The following is an 18,767-nucleotide window of genomic DNA, read 5'->3' as shown; positions in this document are numbered from 1 at the left end:
AGAAACTGCAGATGAATAATTAAACGGGCTAAGCACATAAAGGAGAAAACATATCATGTTTTATGGTTGCTTAATGAACATCCAGGGCTCGGCTCCAGACGCCCTCCCTCTCCCCTCCCCACGCTGGGCCGAGCCGCTCATCGTTAACTCTTTTTCCAGGCATCAAAAGAGCGATTCAGGCATTTCTCAAAAAAATAAAATCACGCATGACCCCCTCCTCCCACCCCCAGCTGTATTTAAGTTATACGGTGTATGCCACACATGAGATGTCGCTGAGAGTCTGAATGAAATGTGGTGAGAGTGTAGAGAGAGAGGCACACACAGATCTCAGTAAATACTGTTTCAATTATGTGGTAGTCGAAAATAGAGCGTGGAGCCGCGGTCTAGGCTTGCTTTCCCCCCCTCTTTCTCTCGGCCTGTCTCCCTCCTCCTCTTTCTCCCCGTCTCTCCTCCCTCATTTCGCTCTTGTTTGAGTCACTTTTTTTTTTTTTAAAGTCGCGACGGTAATCTGATCTAGAAAACATTTGAATAACACTGCCAACAAGGCTGATGACGTCCTGATCACATTTTTACTTAGAAGCTTTATCAAAATGATATTTACTTTAATTTAAGTGTTTAATAGCTCATTCTGGTAGTTTTATTTAGCTAAATACCATGAATAAGAGCCTATTAAAGGAAAAGTTAAACATTTAATTAGTGTGCTTTAGAGGTGCTGGTATTTCTTTTACCTTTAGATTTTTTCAGTTGCTATGCTATGCTAAGCTAACTGACTGTCGGCTACCATGGCAATACACTTGATTAAGCATATTTCAAACTGTTCCTTAGAGTTGAGGTGGTTCCTCAAACGTCATGTTTAATGTGTTTTCCTTGATTATTTTCACTTGCAACGCGGGAAATAACCTTCTACTTTGGTGCCAACCGTTCACATTATAAATATATTTTATATTCTTTCTAGTAAATGATTTTCTGAAGCAGATTATGAAACCAGGATCTGCTGGGGCGATGAGCGTTCCTCGTGCGCCTGAAGGTTATTAATTAAGGCTTCAACAGCAAAATAATCCATCATTGATGCAGCCAGGTGTATAACTGAGTACTCTATTCTACCTTGATATCATTATTTTTTAACTCGCTTCAAGTCACTGCTGAATAAAGTAAACCTCTGCTTGAAAGCTCAATCCATCTTTTAGGAATAGATGTTATGTTATTGATTTCATGTCTCCTGCTTCGCTCCTTTTGTTATTTTTCTGTCTCTTTCTCCCTGCTCGTGTTTCTATTTCATCCCTTCTTATTTCTCTCTCATTCCTTCTGTCTCTGCCTCTCCATCTTTACCCACCGCTCTGTCCCACATTCCCTCTCCCTGCTGACTTTGCCCTTCCTTGTATTCCTTCACTCATTTTTTCCATGGCTTTTTTGGGTGCCTCTTCCCTCTCTCCTCCTCCTCCTCCTCAAACCACGCGACGCAGCACATCTGACGGCAGCGCCGGTTAACAGAACCCGTCTCTCTCCCTGTGTTGCCGCCACCACGGCAGTTAACTTAGTCCAAACCAGATGTTTGTTTTATTCCCTCGCTCTCTTGAGAGGCAAAAAATAAGAAGAAGGGAGACGCAAAATAAGAAAGCAAAAGGCCTTTTTTTTTCGATGGGAGTCTTCCTCTGTTCACCCCAAATAAAATAAAAACACGCCTCGCAGTGGGTTTAGGGTGGTGTCCTCCTCGGTGAGGAATGCTTTCTACTCTATTCTTGAACACCAACACAGCCTGAAGAGGTGATGAGACCTCCAGCAGTTTCTCTTTAGCAGGAGCAAACCCTCCTAAGTCTATCTGACGCCTTCCCCACTGTGTTTATTTAACCTTTATTTCACAAGGGAGTGCTTGGGATTGAGAAATGCCTTTTAAAAGAGCAACAAGATACAGCTCCAGGACAACCTTAGAGGCTGCAGACAAACAAAACATGTATGACAAAACATCTGAAAAGTTTACCCAAAAACACTTATCAGATTAATGCAAAATCAATATATAGATAAAGGTCAGATAGACAAACTCTTTCGCAAACTTGTGTATGTATAATTGAAGAGTTCATTCTAGGAAAAAGTGAACACATTGGGTTCAATCAACAACACCAATCAATCGAAGTTGATTGAAGCAGGTCTAGCCTAAAAATGTGACCTTTAACGTGGATGAAGGCTTTTTTAAGGGTGCTCCTATATCATAAATGTTCGCTTTTGTTTGTTTTGTCTTCTGAAATTTTTTCGTTTGCCCTTTGGCTAATCTTGCAGAAAATCGAAATAAAGCTGTTTATGTTTTTGTTTCTCCTATTATTTGTTTTTAAATCCAATAAGTAAAGTTCAGGACTTTTAACGTAACACATATCTGATGAAATACATTTTTAAGAAATGTAAATATATAAAATTATTGACATTTATCATGTTGGTAATTCTGTTGTGGTCCTGCTATGGAAATCAAAAGAACAAATTCCAGCTTTAATGAATTTAATTTAATCTACATAAAGGAGTTGCCTACATTATTCAGGACAGTGCTACAATTAGGTGTTAAAATGCAGGATCTCCTGTCAAAACTGAAGCAGTGCAGGTGCCACGATCAGAAAATCTGTAGTGTGATTTACGGTCATGTTTTTTGGTTAATGAGTGAACGTTTTCTCTATATGCTGCAGTAAGTGCAGGTGAAGCTTTTCCTTCCCATAATGAAGGTGTTGCAGGAATGAGCTCTTCAATTATACGCTGCAGTGAAAAGAGCCTGCGGGCCCTGCAGACCCTCCTACTGTAGAACTCAATACACGAGACATTTAGGAGGGATTCATTATGAGTGAAATTATCCTAAAGTGCTGCTGTGCTCCCGGCCGGTGATCATTAGAGGTGTGTGCCGCAGACCCACCTTCAGGATGTTGACGTAGGGAACGCCGTCGGCGCCGTAGCGGCTGCCGTTGACCTCCATGTGTTTGAGCCACTGGATGTGCGGCTGGGCGTCGCTGTATACCTTACAGTGAAACTCCACGTCGCTGCCCACCACCACCGACTGATTGGCTGGGAGGCCGGCCTGCAGGATGGGTCTGTGGGGGGAGCGCTCTGTCGGAGAAAGCACGGAGTCATTATGCTGTAGAAACTTCTCTCTGGTGTGTTTTTAGCGCATTTTAATGTATTCCTTGTTTACAGAAGCAGAGTAAATGAGTGAGGGCTGTTTACCGAGCACATCCAGTTGGTAGGTGTGGGTGATGGCGCCGTACTTGTTCTGCACCACACAGGTGTAGTTTCCCCGGTCTGACGGCACGGCGCTCTCCATCACCAGACTCCACTGCTGGTGTCTCAGCTGGGGGGGGGGACAGAGAGGAGGGGAGATGTCAGGATTTGTTGTCATAACACAGATTGATGTGTGAGGACACGGAGCTCTTTTTTCAATAAATCTCAGGGTGAGCTTAGTGTGTCCGGACTGAGAGAAGACTGCTTATTATTCCATCTATGATAACATGCAGTATCAGGTCAAGGTTATTAATAAGATTAGATGTACTTTATTTATCCAAAATTGGGATTTTTCTGTGTTACAGCAGCATGTACAAAATACATTGCACATGAATAAAAAACATTAAAGAAGCTAGAAAGATATCAATCTATAGAGTACGTAATGTAAAAATAAACTGTAAAAAATATATAGAATAAGTCAGAAACACGGGAGCAGTTTGGAAGATTAGGAAATATGCAACCAAGATACACTTAGCAGATCCACATCAATACTATACACTAATTCACAAGATGAAGCTGAAATATAAGCAACTCTTTCCACACAAAAAACCCAGTATAACAACTTCAACTCTCTGTAATAATTGTGTACTGGTTGACGCAGGATAGACATGATGAGCAGACATTTCTTTTTGACATGGACAACGTCTTGATGGGGAAACATCTTGGTGTGCCCACAGACAACTGAGATCAAAAGGATTCAGTGTGGAGAGGAAAGTCCACTCTGGATCAGATTTTACATTTTACACTGAAGAAATGTGATCTATTCAGTAATAAGATGAAAGATTGCTCAACACGCTGTAAACAAAGATGGACAGGAGCCTTAAAAAAGAATGCCAAATATTTGATTTAAACTAATTCATATAAAAATACTCCTATGGGATTATGTTGATGAAAAACAGCTCAGAAAGTCTCTTGAAATCATTTTCATCTCTCCCTGCAGCGATGGCAGGCAGCCTTTTCTTTCTTCTTCTGCACCTCTAAAATTGGTACCACTGTGCCAGTCAAGAGCAATCCTCTCCCGGAGAGTCGAAGGGTACATTTTGTGTAGTAATTGAAAGCAGGTGTGGCAGCAGAAACAGACAGATAATAACTTGACAGATTCAGAAGCTGCTCAGAGGCAGAGAGTGAGCAGCACAGCACAGCGAGAACACAGAACCTGCTACGCATCGCTGGCAGAGTCTCCACGGGCCGACCTCCACGGCGTGAGTGGAAACATGCAGACGCTCACTGCTGCGAGACAAGCGTGGAGTGAACTCCTCCGAAAGAGGTCAGAATGACTAAAGACGGGAGTGAGTGATGTCAACAAAGAGGCTTTTCAGGGTGGAACACTTAACATCACCTGCGTAGGAAAATGTGCCGACGCAGAGTGTTTTCACAAACGTTTAACCCCACGCGTTTAGGTAGGAGGCCAGCCATTCACAGAACGTATATATTTGTAGGTTACGTCCCCTCCTCCTCCTTCTTTTTCTCCCTCTGTCTTACAGTACACACTCCTTAACTCTCTCTTGGAGGCACATGCGGAAAATAGTGTAACAGTGTAAATATTATGCCTGTGTGTGCTTTCTGCAGTTGCATGGTAACGTTGAGCAGGCAGCCCGCTCCACGCTGGCAAATGGTTTTTGAGAGCGGCTGGCTCCACCCAGTCTACCCCTCTCAGAGCCGGGGAGTCAAACTGAAGTCAATGGCGGCTCTCATGAGCAGATGAGTGACGCCTTATGCTGCGGTCGCTGAGCCCGAGGAGAGGGGGGGGGAGGTGAGAAAAGAGGCGACGTATGAGGAGGGAAGAAGGTGGTAAAATACGAGCTGAAGTCGATGCTCTTTAGAGGCCAAGACCACCAACAGAAACAGAGAGAGACTGTGATCAGAGTTATGGTTTATTTAGGCCTCCATATCATAACAAAACCTCATTCACTGACAACTTAAAGAAGGGAAAGTACATTCACTTCTTCTGAGGTGCTGGCCTATCCAAATTCTTCTGACAGCTGTACTAACTGTGCAGATTCTGATTTAAATTAAACTTCTTATGACTATGGTAGCTGTCAGGAAATAAATCTTCTTTGTTGCTACTCATAGTGTCACAGCCTGTTTTAGCTCAATGTATTTCTAATACAATCTGCAGAGGAGTATTTAACACTTAAAACAAATCTGCAACAGGAAAGTCCCCAAACTAGAGCTTCAAAATGTATCCGGGCACACTTTATTGCTGTTTTTTTTTATATTAACAGTTGTTACAATTTGCATACCAGCCAAAAGTAATAAGCACTTTTGTGATGCTTTTTGTCTTAGACTTGTTGTTAACTTATCTTAAAGCAAGGTTTAATAGAGAAAACAACAAAACTCAACTTTATATAAAAAGTTGTAATCATAAGCCATTATTATGTCTGTCACACACGGGAACAGTGCCCACTTTCAGCAACGTTTCATTGTCCTGTCTTTCTTTTCAATTTGGACTATTACTGCCTCCACTATCACAGCTGCTCAAAGTGTTGATAACCACTAGAGAAAGGTATTCCTCCACTGCACATTCACCCAAATGGAATCACATGTGTAGTAGTTATTAACTTTGAGTGACATTTCCAATCATATTCCCCTCTGTCTTTCCCCTGACACATTTAATAATTTTCTGCATACATGCCACTTGCTTTAATGACCATGTTACATTGGCTAACCCCTGTTGAACCTGCAGCATTAGTCCCCGAACGTGATAATCCTATCCCATCCAATCATGCCAGATTCCAAACAGAATTACATTATTAAGGAGCTTACGTTAGAGTCATACGAGGCTTTAAGGGTTTTAGGGCTTTGGCTGTGAACCTACAGAAGGGCACAAGCCATGGGAATGGACAGGGGAGTTTGATACTGCAAAAAGTATTTGCTCAGAGGAGAAAGGAACAGGGAGCAGATTTGGATTTGCATTGATTTATGATGCATGATATATCTTGAAACAAATGCATTTATCCGCTTCTTTTAAGATTTGCTCTTGCCTTACAGAAGCTGCCAGAGAAGTTAGCTCACCCTATTGGCAGATTATTTCATTTATGTTAATCATAAAAATAATTCACAACTCGACTGCCAGCTTAAATGGTTCATAAGCATGCAGACATTTTATTTTTTGCAGTGTAGCATTGTCTGGGAAAACACAGGAAGCTCTGCTCTCTTTATAGTCCAAACCCTCCGTCTTCACCTCGCAAAATAGCCCTGTCAGAACCAGTTACCAGAATTTATGACCGTGTCAGAGCGGAGCAGCGGCCCGGATCTGCGCTACCGTCTAATTTGACCTATGGAGAAAGAGGAAATAGATAGAAGAGACCCTAGGGGCTGGCTATTAACGCTGGTAAAGTTTGTGGGTCTATTGACATGGGGTTGGCTCTACCTGGCATTGCATCAACAAAGATGAGAAGACAGTAAAATGAGAAAACCAAATAAACAAGATAATCTGTCTTTTGATAACTCTAGTGTATTTGGGTAAAACGACAGGGGAGAAAGGTGAATGACGATGGAAGTGATATCATTTAAAAAAGGGTCCAAAAATAATCTTGCAAAGTGTAGCAATTCCTGCGCGGCCTACAGAGACTCACAATCAAGGCTGTGTTCAAACCTGGCACGGTAAAACAAGGATTTAAAGTGCTTAAAGTCTTAAAAAGTAACAGTATGAAGCCAGTTAAAGAGGCCTGCCTTGGAAACCTGTCAAAATGGGGTTTGGAAAATCATTTAAGCGCTGGGTTAGAAGATACACAATAATTACATTGTCAACTTTTGTCCCGCTTTGTCCCGCCGCAGTTTAGCATGAACACAATAAAATCCCTTGCAGCATATGTGGCAGCATACAACAGCATTGGCTTTGGCTGTCAAAGACTCAGGCCTGTTCAATGGGCTGGAGACACGCCCCTCTCCCCACCTCCCATCTGATGGCTCAATAGAGAGGTGAACTTTGACCTCTAGGCCCTGCCCCTCTATAACGGAGGAGGCTTGGAGCACCACAGTTGTCTGGGGAAGAAGCACAAAGCTCCGGCACATCGCCCTGATGGAATTTAATTTTCAATTTTACCAATGAGCCGCACATCCTATTAACCGTGTCATTTAGTTTCAACAAATGTACCGTTTAGTTCTCCGTGTTGCATTTCAATAGACTTACAAAGCGCATGTAAGATAGAAGCGAATGTCTTAACAACCTTTAGCGTGCTGATGGGAAAAAATATACCCAGAAGACATTAGTGCACAGCTAGTGTAAAGCTGGATAATCTGAGGATTTGTCTGATTCAAACTTGTAGGAGTTATATTTATACAACTATGTACTATACACTTTGCTGTTAATCTCTTTCAAAACTACAAGCATTTTTCCCACGATTATACAAGTCACTGAAATGTTTTCGCTGGGAAGCTGAAAAAAATAACAGTATATATAGATGACATAAATATTATAATACAATATTACAAAAATATATAAATAGATTTAAGAAAAAGGCTGAATCAAGGAGAGGTCATGGTTAAAGGTGGTTTGTTCTTGGACAACTTTAGGTTCCATATGCCTTACATAATACTTTCCTTTGAGTTAAAGCAGGTGAAAAAGCATTAAAATGTTCAACTGAAAACAAAGCCGACTGAGTGACTTATTTTCACCACTTTCTATGCAGCACCTGTCATTGAAAGGTCCTTAAAAAGTCCTTTACACAAAGAAAATACTGCTCAATATAAATAAATTGGATCTGATGAGACTATATATACTGTATATCCTATTTCACACATTTTTTAGCCCTGTACATGAGACTAAACCCCTTGTTGAAAGTGATGTATTCAAGGAACAAAGAGGAACACAGTGCATTCTCAGAAAGGCCACTTTCAGGCACTCCAGAAAGAAGGTGGGTAATGGACCCTAATGGTCCGCTCACTAAGTAACTTTCCCTCACACTCATCTGAAGGCACTCCGAGTCAACGACACACTGTGCTGAGTGGAGAGGACTCACTTCTGCTGCAGCATGGATCAGTTAGTGAGTCACTTAAAGCCACACACACTGTCCCAGCCCTGAGGGACGCCTGACAAATCATCCCATCACCAATCTTTAAAAAATCTGACACGGTCCGCTTCAGTCAGAAATTATCCATGCCTGTCAAATAAAAAATGATCTTGTCATTTCCATACGGCTGCCAGAGGAAGACAGCTTCACCTTGAGGACCCTGTTGGAGGAATAGAGTCTTTAGAAGGCCATTGTCAGGCTGTCAGGACTCTGGAAGCCTCCCGTCTTCCTCCAGCCCTGCAAGATGAACTCATCACAGGAAGATGTGAGGAGGGGTGATGAGGGCAGGGACACGGCGACACTGAATGCACCGCAGAAAATGTCTTCTCTGACAACAGATCGCTTTCTGTCTGTCCAACACAATGACGATTCAATCTGCAGCCGTGTTTGAATACTTAATACAAACTGATCTTTAGGTATCTTTTCACCTAAAGTGACCAACCATGAGTTGGAGTCTGACAAAATAAAGCATCTAGTGAACAAAACATTCAATCTATGTTTCCTGCAGCTTCCACAGCACTATGAGTTTTTCGAATAATGTCAGAAATAATCCCAGATGGCAGTACATTTGAGCAGCAGCCGTCTTGTCTTTAAGGACAAAGACAGAAGAGCAAAAGGGTCATCTACAGAAAGGAATAAATAATCAAGGCGCCACACAGTGCACAGGGTGACTGACAGGTGCTCTCTGGGAAAGGCAGTGCACGAACACTCACAACAGGGCGAACAAGAGGATCTAAATCATAACCATGTTAAAAATGGGGTGACAATGTAATGGTCTTCACTCAACCTAATGTGAGATCATGTGACTTGGGTTTCAGCCTGTGCATTTACTGATGAGTTTTTAAGATATACTTTTTAAAGGATTGAGCACCATTGCCAACATTTCCTTCACTTCCATTGTTCTGGACTAATTTCCTGCAGGGCGGTGGAGCTTGGGCTAGCAGAGGTTGAGACGTTGGGGTGGGTGAAGCCGTTACCCCTGACCCCTCTGAAGCCGGGCCATGTCGGGGGCTTGTCTGTCACCCAGCACCCTGATTCTATAGAGGGTGACCTCCGTTCACCTCCCTCAAGGCCAACAGCGGCCACATGGTGTATGGATGACTTTAAAACAGCTCCAGGACAGGGGGGGGGGGGGGGGGGCGGTGTGATAACATCTCGATAAATACACAGCAGGAATGTCTCAATAACTGCCACCTCCAGTCTTACATATTCATCAATGGGAGACATGATGCATGTGCAGTGATTAGTATTAGACTCTAAAACACACATATCTAAAAGACGAGAAGATTTTCTTTATGTAAGATTAAGCTTTAAGCTAAAATCGTATGACTTAAACATTGCATAAGGATGTCCGAAACTACAGCAATGTTAAGTAAAGTTAAGGCGCTTAGAAGCATTAAGTATGCAAGTTATAAAAGAGCAATGTATGTACTGAAAGTTAATGAAAAGTCCCAGTTTTGCATGTCCGCAAATTAAGGTAGGAATTTAAAGAACGTTTATTATTTGGTGATTTAGGAAAAACTGACCCCTTGACCCTTATCCATACCAAAAATAAGACAAGTTAATTTAGGGGGACCATGTGTTTCTGCAAGAAGAGCAACAAGGCAAAAACGTTTTAGTTGAGAGTCTGATTGTGTGCAGAAAAGCAAATGATAATGAAATGAAAACATATTTACATAGCAGCAGTAACAAAGAACTCTCCGAATCGATTCGACCACCAAGCTGACATACAGAAACAAATATATAATGTCCCAATAGGTTGGACACCAAAATACTTTACGGCACCATTAGAGTGCCATCACTTTCAGCATGGGTGGCGACAGTGGGAACTAAACCCACAGTACAGTCGGTGCCAGGCTCGACCCGCTGAGCTATACAGAGCGGAAAATGTACAGGAATTTGTTTCGGCGGCTTGGTGACAACTTAGTGTCACAGCTCACACTGACAACACCGTTACAAGGCCAACTGGACCTCACTTTATCATGTCCTTTAATGTGTCATTGGCAGTGTTGTGCTAGTTACTGAAAACCAGTAACCATTACTAGTTACTTCATTTCAAAAGTAACTCAGTTACTTTACTGATTACTTACACCAACAAGTAATGCGTTACTGTGAAAAGTAACTGTTTAGTTACTTAAAAAAAGGGCTCCCATTAATGCCCTTATAGCCTTCATTTCAGTACTGTTATTGCATTGGAGAATAATACAATCTGTTGATCAACTTGACATGCATTATATGCAATCTGGATTGCATCGATATTAGCTGGCTTTCCATTTTTGTATATTCTTTCTCCAGGTAGTTGGAAAAAGTTTTCCGTCCCATATGCCGTGTGCCGCCCGGACATGCTATCATGCTAACTAGCTCCCTGAAAGCGGGTGACTCCACTGTAGCAATAGCCTGCATGTGTTCAACATACCGTGCAATGGCTTTATCGACTTTTCCCTGGCTAGCAGTCCCTCGGTTAAAATCCAGCCGCTGTTGCTTAGGTGGAGGTGGAGCAGAGTCCTGCATCGGGTCGGGTACCCGACGGGTGACCCGCAAAAAAGGTGATTCGCGGGTGGTATTTTTTCAAACGCTTTTTTCCGGGTTTGGTTCTGGGTAAAACAAAGATGATGCGGGTCGGGTCGCGGGTATTGCATAATAAATATATTAAAATAATAATAATTTAGTTTAATGTTTAAATCCTCAGACCTCTCCCCAGCGGGACCGCGCATAATCGTAAACTCTGCAGCGCATCAATCTGCTGCTGTGTAAATTCTCCATATTCAAAATGACTGAGGTGAAGCTCTCTAGCAGAGAATACAGCAATTTCAATAACACTTCCTCAAGAGCGAAATCCAACGTCTGGGAGGCTTTTGGTGTCATCCTAGATGGAGAAAATAACCAACATCCCACGCTTTTTGAGACAAATATATGCAACTGCGTGTGTTAATAATTGCACGTTTTCACTGCTCATATATATGCGGGTTCGGGTCGGGTTGCGGATCTTGTGCCGACGGGTCGGGTCGGGTTGCGGAACTAATTAGCAATATGTGCGGGTAACGGGGCGGGTTCGGTATTGTACGTCGCGGGTGCGAGGCGGGAGCGGGTCTTGAAAATCAGACCCGTGCAGGACTCTGAGGTGGAGTGGCGTCGGCTGAGTCTCTGTGGTCTTAGCTACTAGCTTCGTCCCAGCATGTTGTTTTTGCAGATGTTTTAAGAGATTTGAATTACTGGTTTGGGCAGTAGATAGGATCTTTGACCCGCCAGGACACAACTTACATTTAACAGAAACTTTCTTTTCTTTGTGCTCGACAAAAGTGAAATAGTGAGAATATCTCCAGGTGGAGAAACTAGACTTGAGCTCCGCCGCCGCCATGATAGTCTTGTTAGTAAACAACACAAACACGCCCACAGCCCGTCTCCGCATGTGACACAGGAAGTATCTAAGTACATTTACTCAAGTACTGTACTTAAGTACAGTTCTCATCTCTGTTCGCCTGGCTGTTGACTATATAAAAAAACTAACGCAGTAACGGAGTAACGCACCATGTAGTAACGGTAACTGAGTTACTGAATTTAAAAAGTAATGCGTTAGAGTACTAGTTACTGCCAAAATAACGGCGTTACAGTAACGCGTTACTGTAACGCGTTAGTCCCAACACTGGTCATTGGTGAGTCATTTTCCATGCTAAAAAGACCTCTTTAGGATTAAAGTCAGTGATTTGGTGAACAGATTGAATAAAGGGCTCTGATTGGTCAGTCTGGGATTAATCCAATGCTAACAATGCAGCTGCAAACTTTATCATCAGCAAATTCACGTATACTTCACATGCTAAAAGTTACTGTCAAGGAGCCACTCCAGAGCCCTGAGGGCTGGTGACAGGTGTGTGTGTGTGTGTGTGTGTGTGTGTGTGTGTGTGTGTGTATGTGTGTGTGAGAGTGGGGACAGAGGGAGGGAGACAACTGCTGTTGGTCTGCTGGGAGCAGATGTTGGAGATCTCTGTAAACTGTTAATAGCTGCAGGATCTCATTACATTTAACTCTTTAAATGCCAAACCTCCACTGGGGAGAAAGCATATCTCACCGCCCTAACAACCAGCCTGACACACACTCTTTGCTCTGCTGGAGGAAGAAGATGTCGTTTTCATATCAGAGGATAAAAACTCACTACTTGCTGCTTATTGTCTTTATAAAGCCTTACCTGACTCAACAGTGCAAACATGTTTTGAATGCAAACAGACCAATGTTTGCACTAAAAGTGTGTAAAAATAAGTACTGACGGCAGCATATTTACAGGTATTTCTCTCCCCTCATCAATATTTAATTAAGATCATGTAAGGAATAGATAGAAGGCAGAAAAAGACACATGACTCTGGAAGTTTTTACATCTCCGGGCATCATTTTTTAACTTATACATCATTATGTTTCAGTTTATTTTGAACCAAAACACACGTTTTGACTGTTTGAATTCCGATGTTCTTACCGCACTAAATTTGTCTTTTAATCCCGCAGCTCAGGGCCATTAAACGAACACAAAAGTAAACCAAGCCCTGTTACTTTAAGCAGTGCCATTCCACAGAGCCCAGTGTTTAGAGTGAATCCGATGACAAAACTGAGTACAACAGCTGTTTGCAGCACTGCATTACTGTCAACATCCAGCTATCACGCGAACACGCATCTCTGTACCTCTCCGTTTCCAGCACAGCAGTTTGACCCCTTCAATTTATTTAGCTCAGTTTAGCCAGGGCTAAGAGCTTCCTGAGTCCTGCTGGGGGCATCCAGCCCAGCGGTCCGTTCACTGACCTTTACTTTCCGTGAGAAGATTTCAGAGCATGAGGGCTCTTTCAGCCCTTTGCTTCACACTTCTCCAGTTATAGCAATTCAGGCCAGGGAGCATTGCAACACTCTCACTGATCTACCGATAGATACACAGCAGCTCCACTGGACGAGCAGGGGATTAAGATGCCTTGCTTAAAGGCACTGATGGTCGCTCAACAGATTTTTGGAGCCTCAATTTGAGTCTCTATATCACATCCCTGATCTTCTAACCTTTAAGTGTTAACATGTTTGAAGGTCTCTCACCTTGATGCCTCCCATCCTCTGCTCTCCCTTGAACTCTTTCCCGTTCTTCAGCCAGTGGATGGTGGGCTGCGGGTTTCCTGACGCGGCGCAGCGAAACTTTACTGTGTTGGCGGCAGGAACAGCCAGCAGCTTCTTGTCCATCCGGTCAGCCCGGCTCCAATATGGAGCTTCTGCTGAGAAACACAAAACAGGTTGTTCCGTCAGTCATGGAAAAAAAGGTCTATCCTAATATATATCATTACATTTATACTTTTATTAAGTCCTGACATTTCCCCTGAAATCATTTGATATAACTCTCTTATCATTGGTGACACATTTTATGTAAAACAACACATGTCCAAGTGAAGCATCAATTTCATTCTCAAGTTTTTTTTGTGTGCCCGTGTCTACTTTAAGTTGTTGAATTGTATCGTCCTATGACTCTTGTTAAGGGTTTGGGTTATTTTAAGGGGGTTATTAAAGTTATTGAAACAGAGAAAAGTAGTTTCATATAAGCAAAATCATCAAATTATTGAATGATTTCATACAAACCTTGAGTCATGTCTCCCTAGTTTATTCTGAAGTCTTTATAAGAAAACTGCAATTCAGTCTAAATCCTGACCCTTTAAATGAGACAATATGCAAGTATCGCCTCCAAAATGTTGCAATTGTTTGGTAGCTGGGAACAAGTCCATTCAATTAATATAGTTATTTGATAGTTCCAAGTTAAAAACAGAGACTTAAAAAGTATTTTTTGTGGCTTAAATCCGACTTGCTTTGCAGAGACTTACCACTTTCTTATTCTCAAAGATCGACCCCTAGTTTTCCACTTTCTGAAATATTCTTAGATCATAGGAATTTTTGGAAAGACCCTCCAGGAATTCATAGTTACATGTTTTTGTAATTGCTGAAAGATGGGACAGACGGTACAACTTGCTGCTCTGCCCTGTCTTCAAATTGGTCCATCTTGGATGAGTTATGCACTTCACCAGAACAGATGTGAGGTTGTGGCTTCCTATAGAGGTCTTCCCTCACCGCTCTAATAAACAACACAGTACCTGCACCCACTTTCCCCCAATGCCAAGCTCTATTCTCTGAAGAAAACCAGTAAAGACGTGCAAACGGTGTAAAACACAGTTTGACGGACGCTGAAAGGACACGGGCGCGTGAAGCGTCGGGAGGACCAAACAAAGCTTATGATCGTCTTCCCCCGATAACAATGTAAGAGTTCATTTGAATCGCCCGATCCTGAGAGTTTGGAAACCTGTCAGGGCGATTTATTGAGTCGTATTGAGAAGGAGGCGGACAAAGAGAGTGTAGCGAGTCAGAGAGGCCTATTGTTGCCGAGGTGTGGGTGAGGGCACTGAGGCGTGGCTCACTCGCTCTCTTATTGGTCTGTGTGGACAAAGGCTGGGGAGGTGGCTGACCGGTCATCAGATGTCTCTTTTACTTTTCTGAATGCAGGAGCAGAGAGAGGAGCTAATTACCATCTCAATGTCTGCACTTCTGTGTGTGTGTTTGTGTGTCCTCCTCTGAGTCTGTGTGTTATCAGACTTCGGGTCAAACGAGAGTTAAAAAGTCATTCTCATCCTCCAGCAACACATTAATCTAATCAGCTCAACTCAGGTGAGATGTCGATCAGAGAGGTGTCGCCTTTAGAATAAAACACCAGTGTGGATGGACTTTGAAGAACAGCAGGCTATTCTCATGCACTGTTTGTTGCTATACCAAGGGGACAACATGCATGGTAATTGGTGTTTCTGAAATACCTGTAAAATAGAAAGCCAAGAGAGTGTCTGCAACTTATGTGGTTATTTGAACCCAGACAAGGACTTTTTTTTAACTTAACCTCTTCCGTTGTTATTTTTACCCAACATTTGACTTCATGTTACTTTGCACACTTTGGCAGTTATTTTAAAGCCAAACATAGAACAGTCTTTTACATAACTTTGCCACATTGGCAGTGACCAAAACCTTGAATTATACTTCATGTCATTTAGCCACTTCAGCAGTTTCTTTTATCCAAACTAAGATATACATTTCACGTAACTTTGCAACATGGGTGATGATTTAAACAGAAATCACACTATTTTCCTAAACCTAACCAAGCGAAGTGACGACAGAAAAGACTGCATGCATGCGTCTGCAGAATTTGACAATTGTTGCATGAAAAAACAAGGATTAGCTTTTCGTTTGATACCAGTGTGTGTCTGTTTACAATATTGCTTTGGGTGTTCTGATATATTTGACACACAATTCTTTGGCAGCTGCCATCAAACTTTGGCGTCCTCTTCACAGAGTAATTACAACCAGAGCAGGAGAAAGATATTCAGCGATGAAAGACGTATCTTCTTAGAGAGCAAACAAACCGAACGTTACTACACTCTTGAACTGACGGTAAACTGTGTGTGTTTACAAACTGTAATGAAGCGGCTGAGCACGCTCCCTGCTTGAGTTAGAGACTCCCCAGCTCGCTAGGGCAAACGCTTTCAACGTGCGACGCTCACACGCACTGCCTCCACCTTAAAAGGGAAATATCTGTAAGATTTCATTACTTCTCTCTCTCTCTCTGTGTCTGCTGTCTCGGCGTATTTGGAGCGACACTCTGCGCAGCGTGGGACAACCCTCCAAGGAGTCTGAACACATTGTTTTCTTGGCATGGTAATCAGCCACACACACACTCTCAGGCAAACACAAACACACTGGGTTTTTAAACAGTCTCTCTCCTGATGTGTGGTCCTCCTCCTCCCCTCCTCCCCCTCCTCCTCCTCCTCCTCCTCCTCCTCCTCCTGCTGCTGCTGCTCCTGAACTCAGCTGGGCCTGAAAACACCGTCATGAGGACTTTTCCTGTCTGGATTCATTACTTCGTTATGGATTCATCCCGAAAAACACACACAATTTGTTTATTCGCTGACCCTTAAGTGCTAAGTGCTAACTGCTGTGTTACTGCGCAAGATCACATGCACATGCTGTGAAGTAGTCTTTGTCTTTTTTGGCAATATAGTTGTGCTAAAAGTGTTTTTTCTCTGTTTAGAGCTAATGCTGTCGTTCTTCTTTTCAATTTGTATTTAGTTGTATCCTTCTGCAAGGAAAAAGCTATTTGATATAATTTAAAACAAAGCTGGAATTCACTGATGTTCATCGTTTTGTCTTTAGGGCATCTAAAACGTATTATGTTTTTACATTAGGACACTTATTCAGGAGCTTTGCAATGCAACACAGTGCACATGCAGCCTTTTCCTTCAACAAAAATAAGTCGTATTTGAATTCAAATGCTGTAAAGTCCTGCTCTCAGTGCGCTCAGCCACACAGGAATCCCATCCCGTGTCTAATTGGCAGGCTGGTATTTCCTCAGCAGAGGGGGAGTGGGATCTCCTCTGTGGGGACGGGGGGAGACCAGATACCCTCTCAAACCCTACAGGGACAGGGTCAGACGATAACCCTGCCCTGCATGGGTATGTAATCATCGTAGTGGAAAGTGCTTTAGCGTAACTTCTTCTCTCAGCAGTTACAGTGTCATGTCCAGCTGTCAGCTGCAAAGTGAACTGAGGAGAAGGATCTCTCCGGGAGCCTAAAATACACGACTGTGTGCTGTTTGTTTAGTTTACACCTTCTCACATGCTAATTTACACACACGTCCAATACATATGTCACCCGGGGTAAAAGTATTACATTACATCTACCAGTATTGTGAGCCTCATCAATGATATGTTGGCAGTTTTAGCTAAAAAGGATCTGACTGCAACTATGAATCTGTATGATTGACTTTCTCTTCAAAGTTAAAGGAGATACCATATTTATTTTTACATTACTGCTGGCAAGAAGGTGACATTTCCAGTTTCTTTGTCTGGTTTTTGTTTTTTTTAGCAGGTTATCTCAAAATTGTAACACATTGAAATGGAATTTGATGAGAAGCTATGCCACTGGCCAAACCAGAGATTGCTACTCTTTGGTGGGGAGACTGAAATATTTCTAAAGTGTTTTCTTCTTGCAAGATAGGGATAAACTATTGCATTACAATCTGGCATATTCATCCTGTTATTGTCTGTCACTTTGTGTACTCTAATGCAGATCCAGATGCTGATTCTAAACACTTTGTATTATTGAAATAACAACTTGAGGATTTTTGACATTACAGGGAATAAGCTGTGAGCACTTAGAGTTTTGTTAACAGAATAGAGTTCATTGTCTTTGCTTTTGGACTAAGCTTTGCAGTTACAAGTGATCACACACCAACAGACACATTTACACACTCATCCAATACATATGTCACAGGAGGAAAAAGTAGGAAATGACATCTACCAGAATTGTGAGCCTCATCAATTATATTTTGGTAGTTTTAGTGGATTTGAGATAAAAAGGATCTGACTATCAATCTGTATGCCTTACCTTTCTTTTCTAAGTTAAAGAAGATACCATAATTATTTTTGACATACTGTACCTGCTGGCAAGAAGGTGACATTTCCAGTTTCTTTGTCTGGTTTTTGTTTTTTTAGAAGGTTATCTCAAAATTGTAACACATTGAAATGGAATTTGATGAGAAGCTATGCCACTGGCCAAACCAGAGATTGTTACTCTTTGGTGGGGATACTGAAATATTTAAAGTGTTTTCTTCTTGCAAGATAGGGATAAACTATTGCATTACAATCTGGCATATTCATCCTGTTATTGTCTGTCACTTTGTGTACTCTAATGCAGATCCAGATGCTGATTCTAAACACTTTGTATAATTGAAATAACAACTTGAGGGGACATTACAGGGAATAAGCTGTGAGCACTTAGAGTTTTGTTAACAGAATAGAGTTCATTGTCTTTGTTTTTGGACTAAGCTTTGCAGTTACAAGTGATCACACACACGACCCCTGCAGCTCTCTATCACTCTCCCTCTGACTCCTGGCTCTGTGTTTCGGGTCGGAGGAGCGTGACTTTGGCTTTCTATCAGCCCAACTCCAGTGCAGCAGCAATTAGCTGGAGCGGGACACACTGCGGAGCGGATCGCCACGGCACAAAGTCCCTTCAGCGCACAGACACCGATCCAGGGACAAGTAGGAGGAGGAGGAAAGGTGGGGGTCTAATTGTGTAATTGTATAATTTGCCCTCACTGACGCCTGCCTGCGAGCACACGGGCAGATTTCATTACAGATTACACTGGGGCTCTTTGAAGGCCTGCTGCCCCCGAGGGCCTGCAGGGACCCAAGGCAAACAGAGCTGGAGGAATGGCGGCTAGGAGCAGCGTAGCGTGGCCCGGCGTCCGGCTCTCTGCTCTCCTGCCAGGGTAAACAAGGAGGCTGCATAGCTCAGGAGCACAGCACAGATTAGGCTCTGTTAACATTCCTCCCCCCCGACACACACACGCTGCCCTTTCACCACACACACACACACACACACACACACACACACACACACACACACACACACACACACACACACACACACACACAACACACACCACACACA

The 18,767-nt window shown here is 42.6% G+C and overlaps 1 protein-coding gene across 26 annotated transcripts in view; it reads right to left on the bottom strand.

The window, feature by feature from the left end:
• Positions 1-18,767, bottom strand: part of fgfr3 (fibroblast growth factor receptor 3) — a 113,717-nt gene that overhangs the window by 22,905 nt on the left and 72,045 nt on the right. For 17 of the 26 annotated variants that reach the window (XM_034235425.1, XM_034235446.1, XM_034235424.1 and 14 more), the window contains exons 5-7: positions 13,332-13,504; positions 3,199-3,322; positions 2,891-3,081 (exon numbers count right to left, since the gene is read on the bottom strand). In XM_034235425.1, the coding sequence (XP_034091316.1) occupies positions 2,891-3,081; positions 3,199-3,322; positions 13,332-13,504 (488 nt within the window). The remainder of the gene's footprint in view (positions 1-2,890; positions 3,082-3,198; positions 3,323-13,331; positions 13,505-18,767) is intronic. The other 9 variants (XM_034235429.1, XM_034235438.1, XM_034235444.1 and 6 more) reach the window with 1 other exon arrangement.

This window comes from Gymnodraco acuticeps, unplaced genomic scaffold (assembly GCF_902827175.1).
Source record: "Gymnodraco acuticeps unplaced genomic scaffold, fGymAcu1.1, whole genome shotgun sequence".
In the NCBI taxonomy this organism is placed as follows: Eukaryota; Metazoa; Chordata; class Actinopteri; order Perciformes; family Bathydraconidae; genus Gymnodraco; species Gymnodraco acuticeps.
This window is presented reverse-complemented; position numbering and strand designations above follow the sequence as displayed.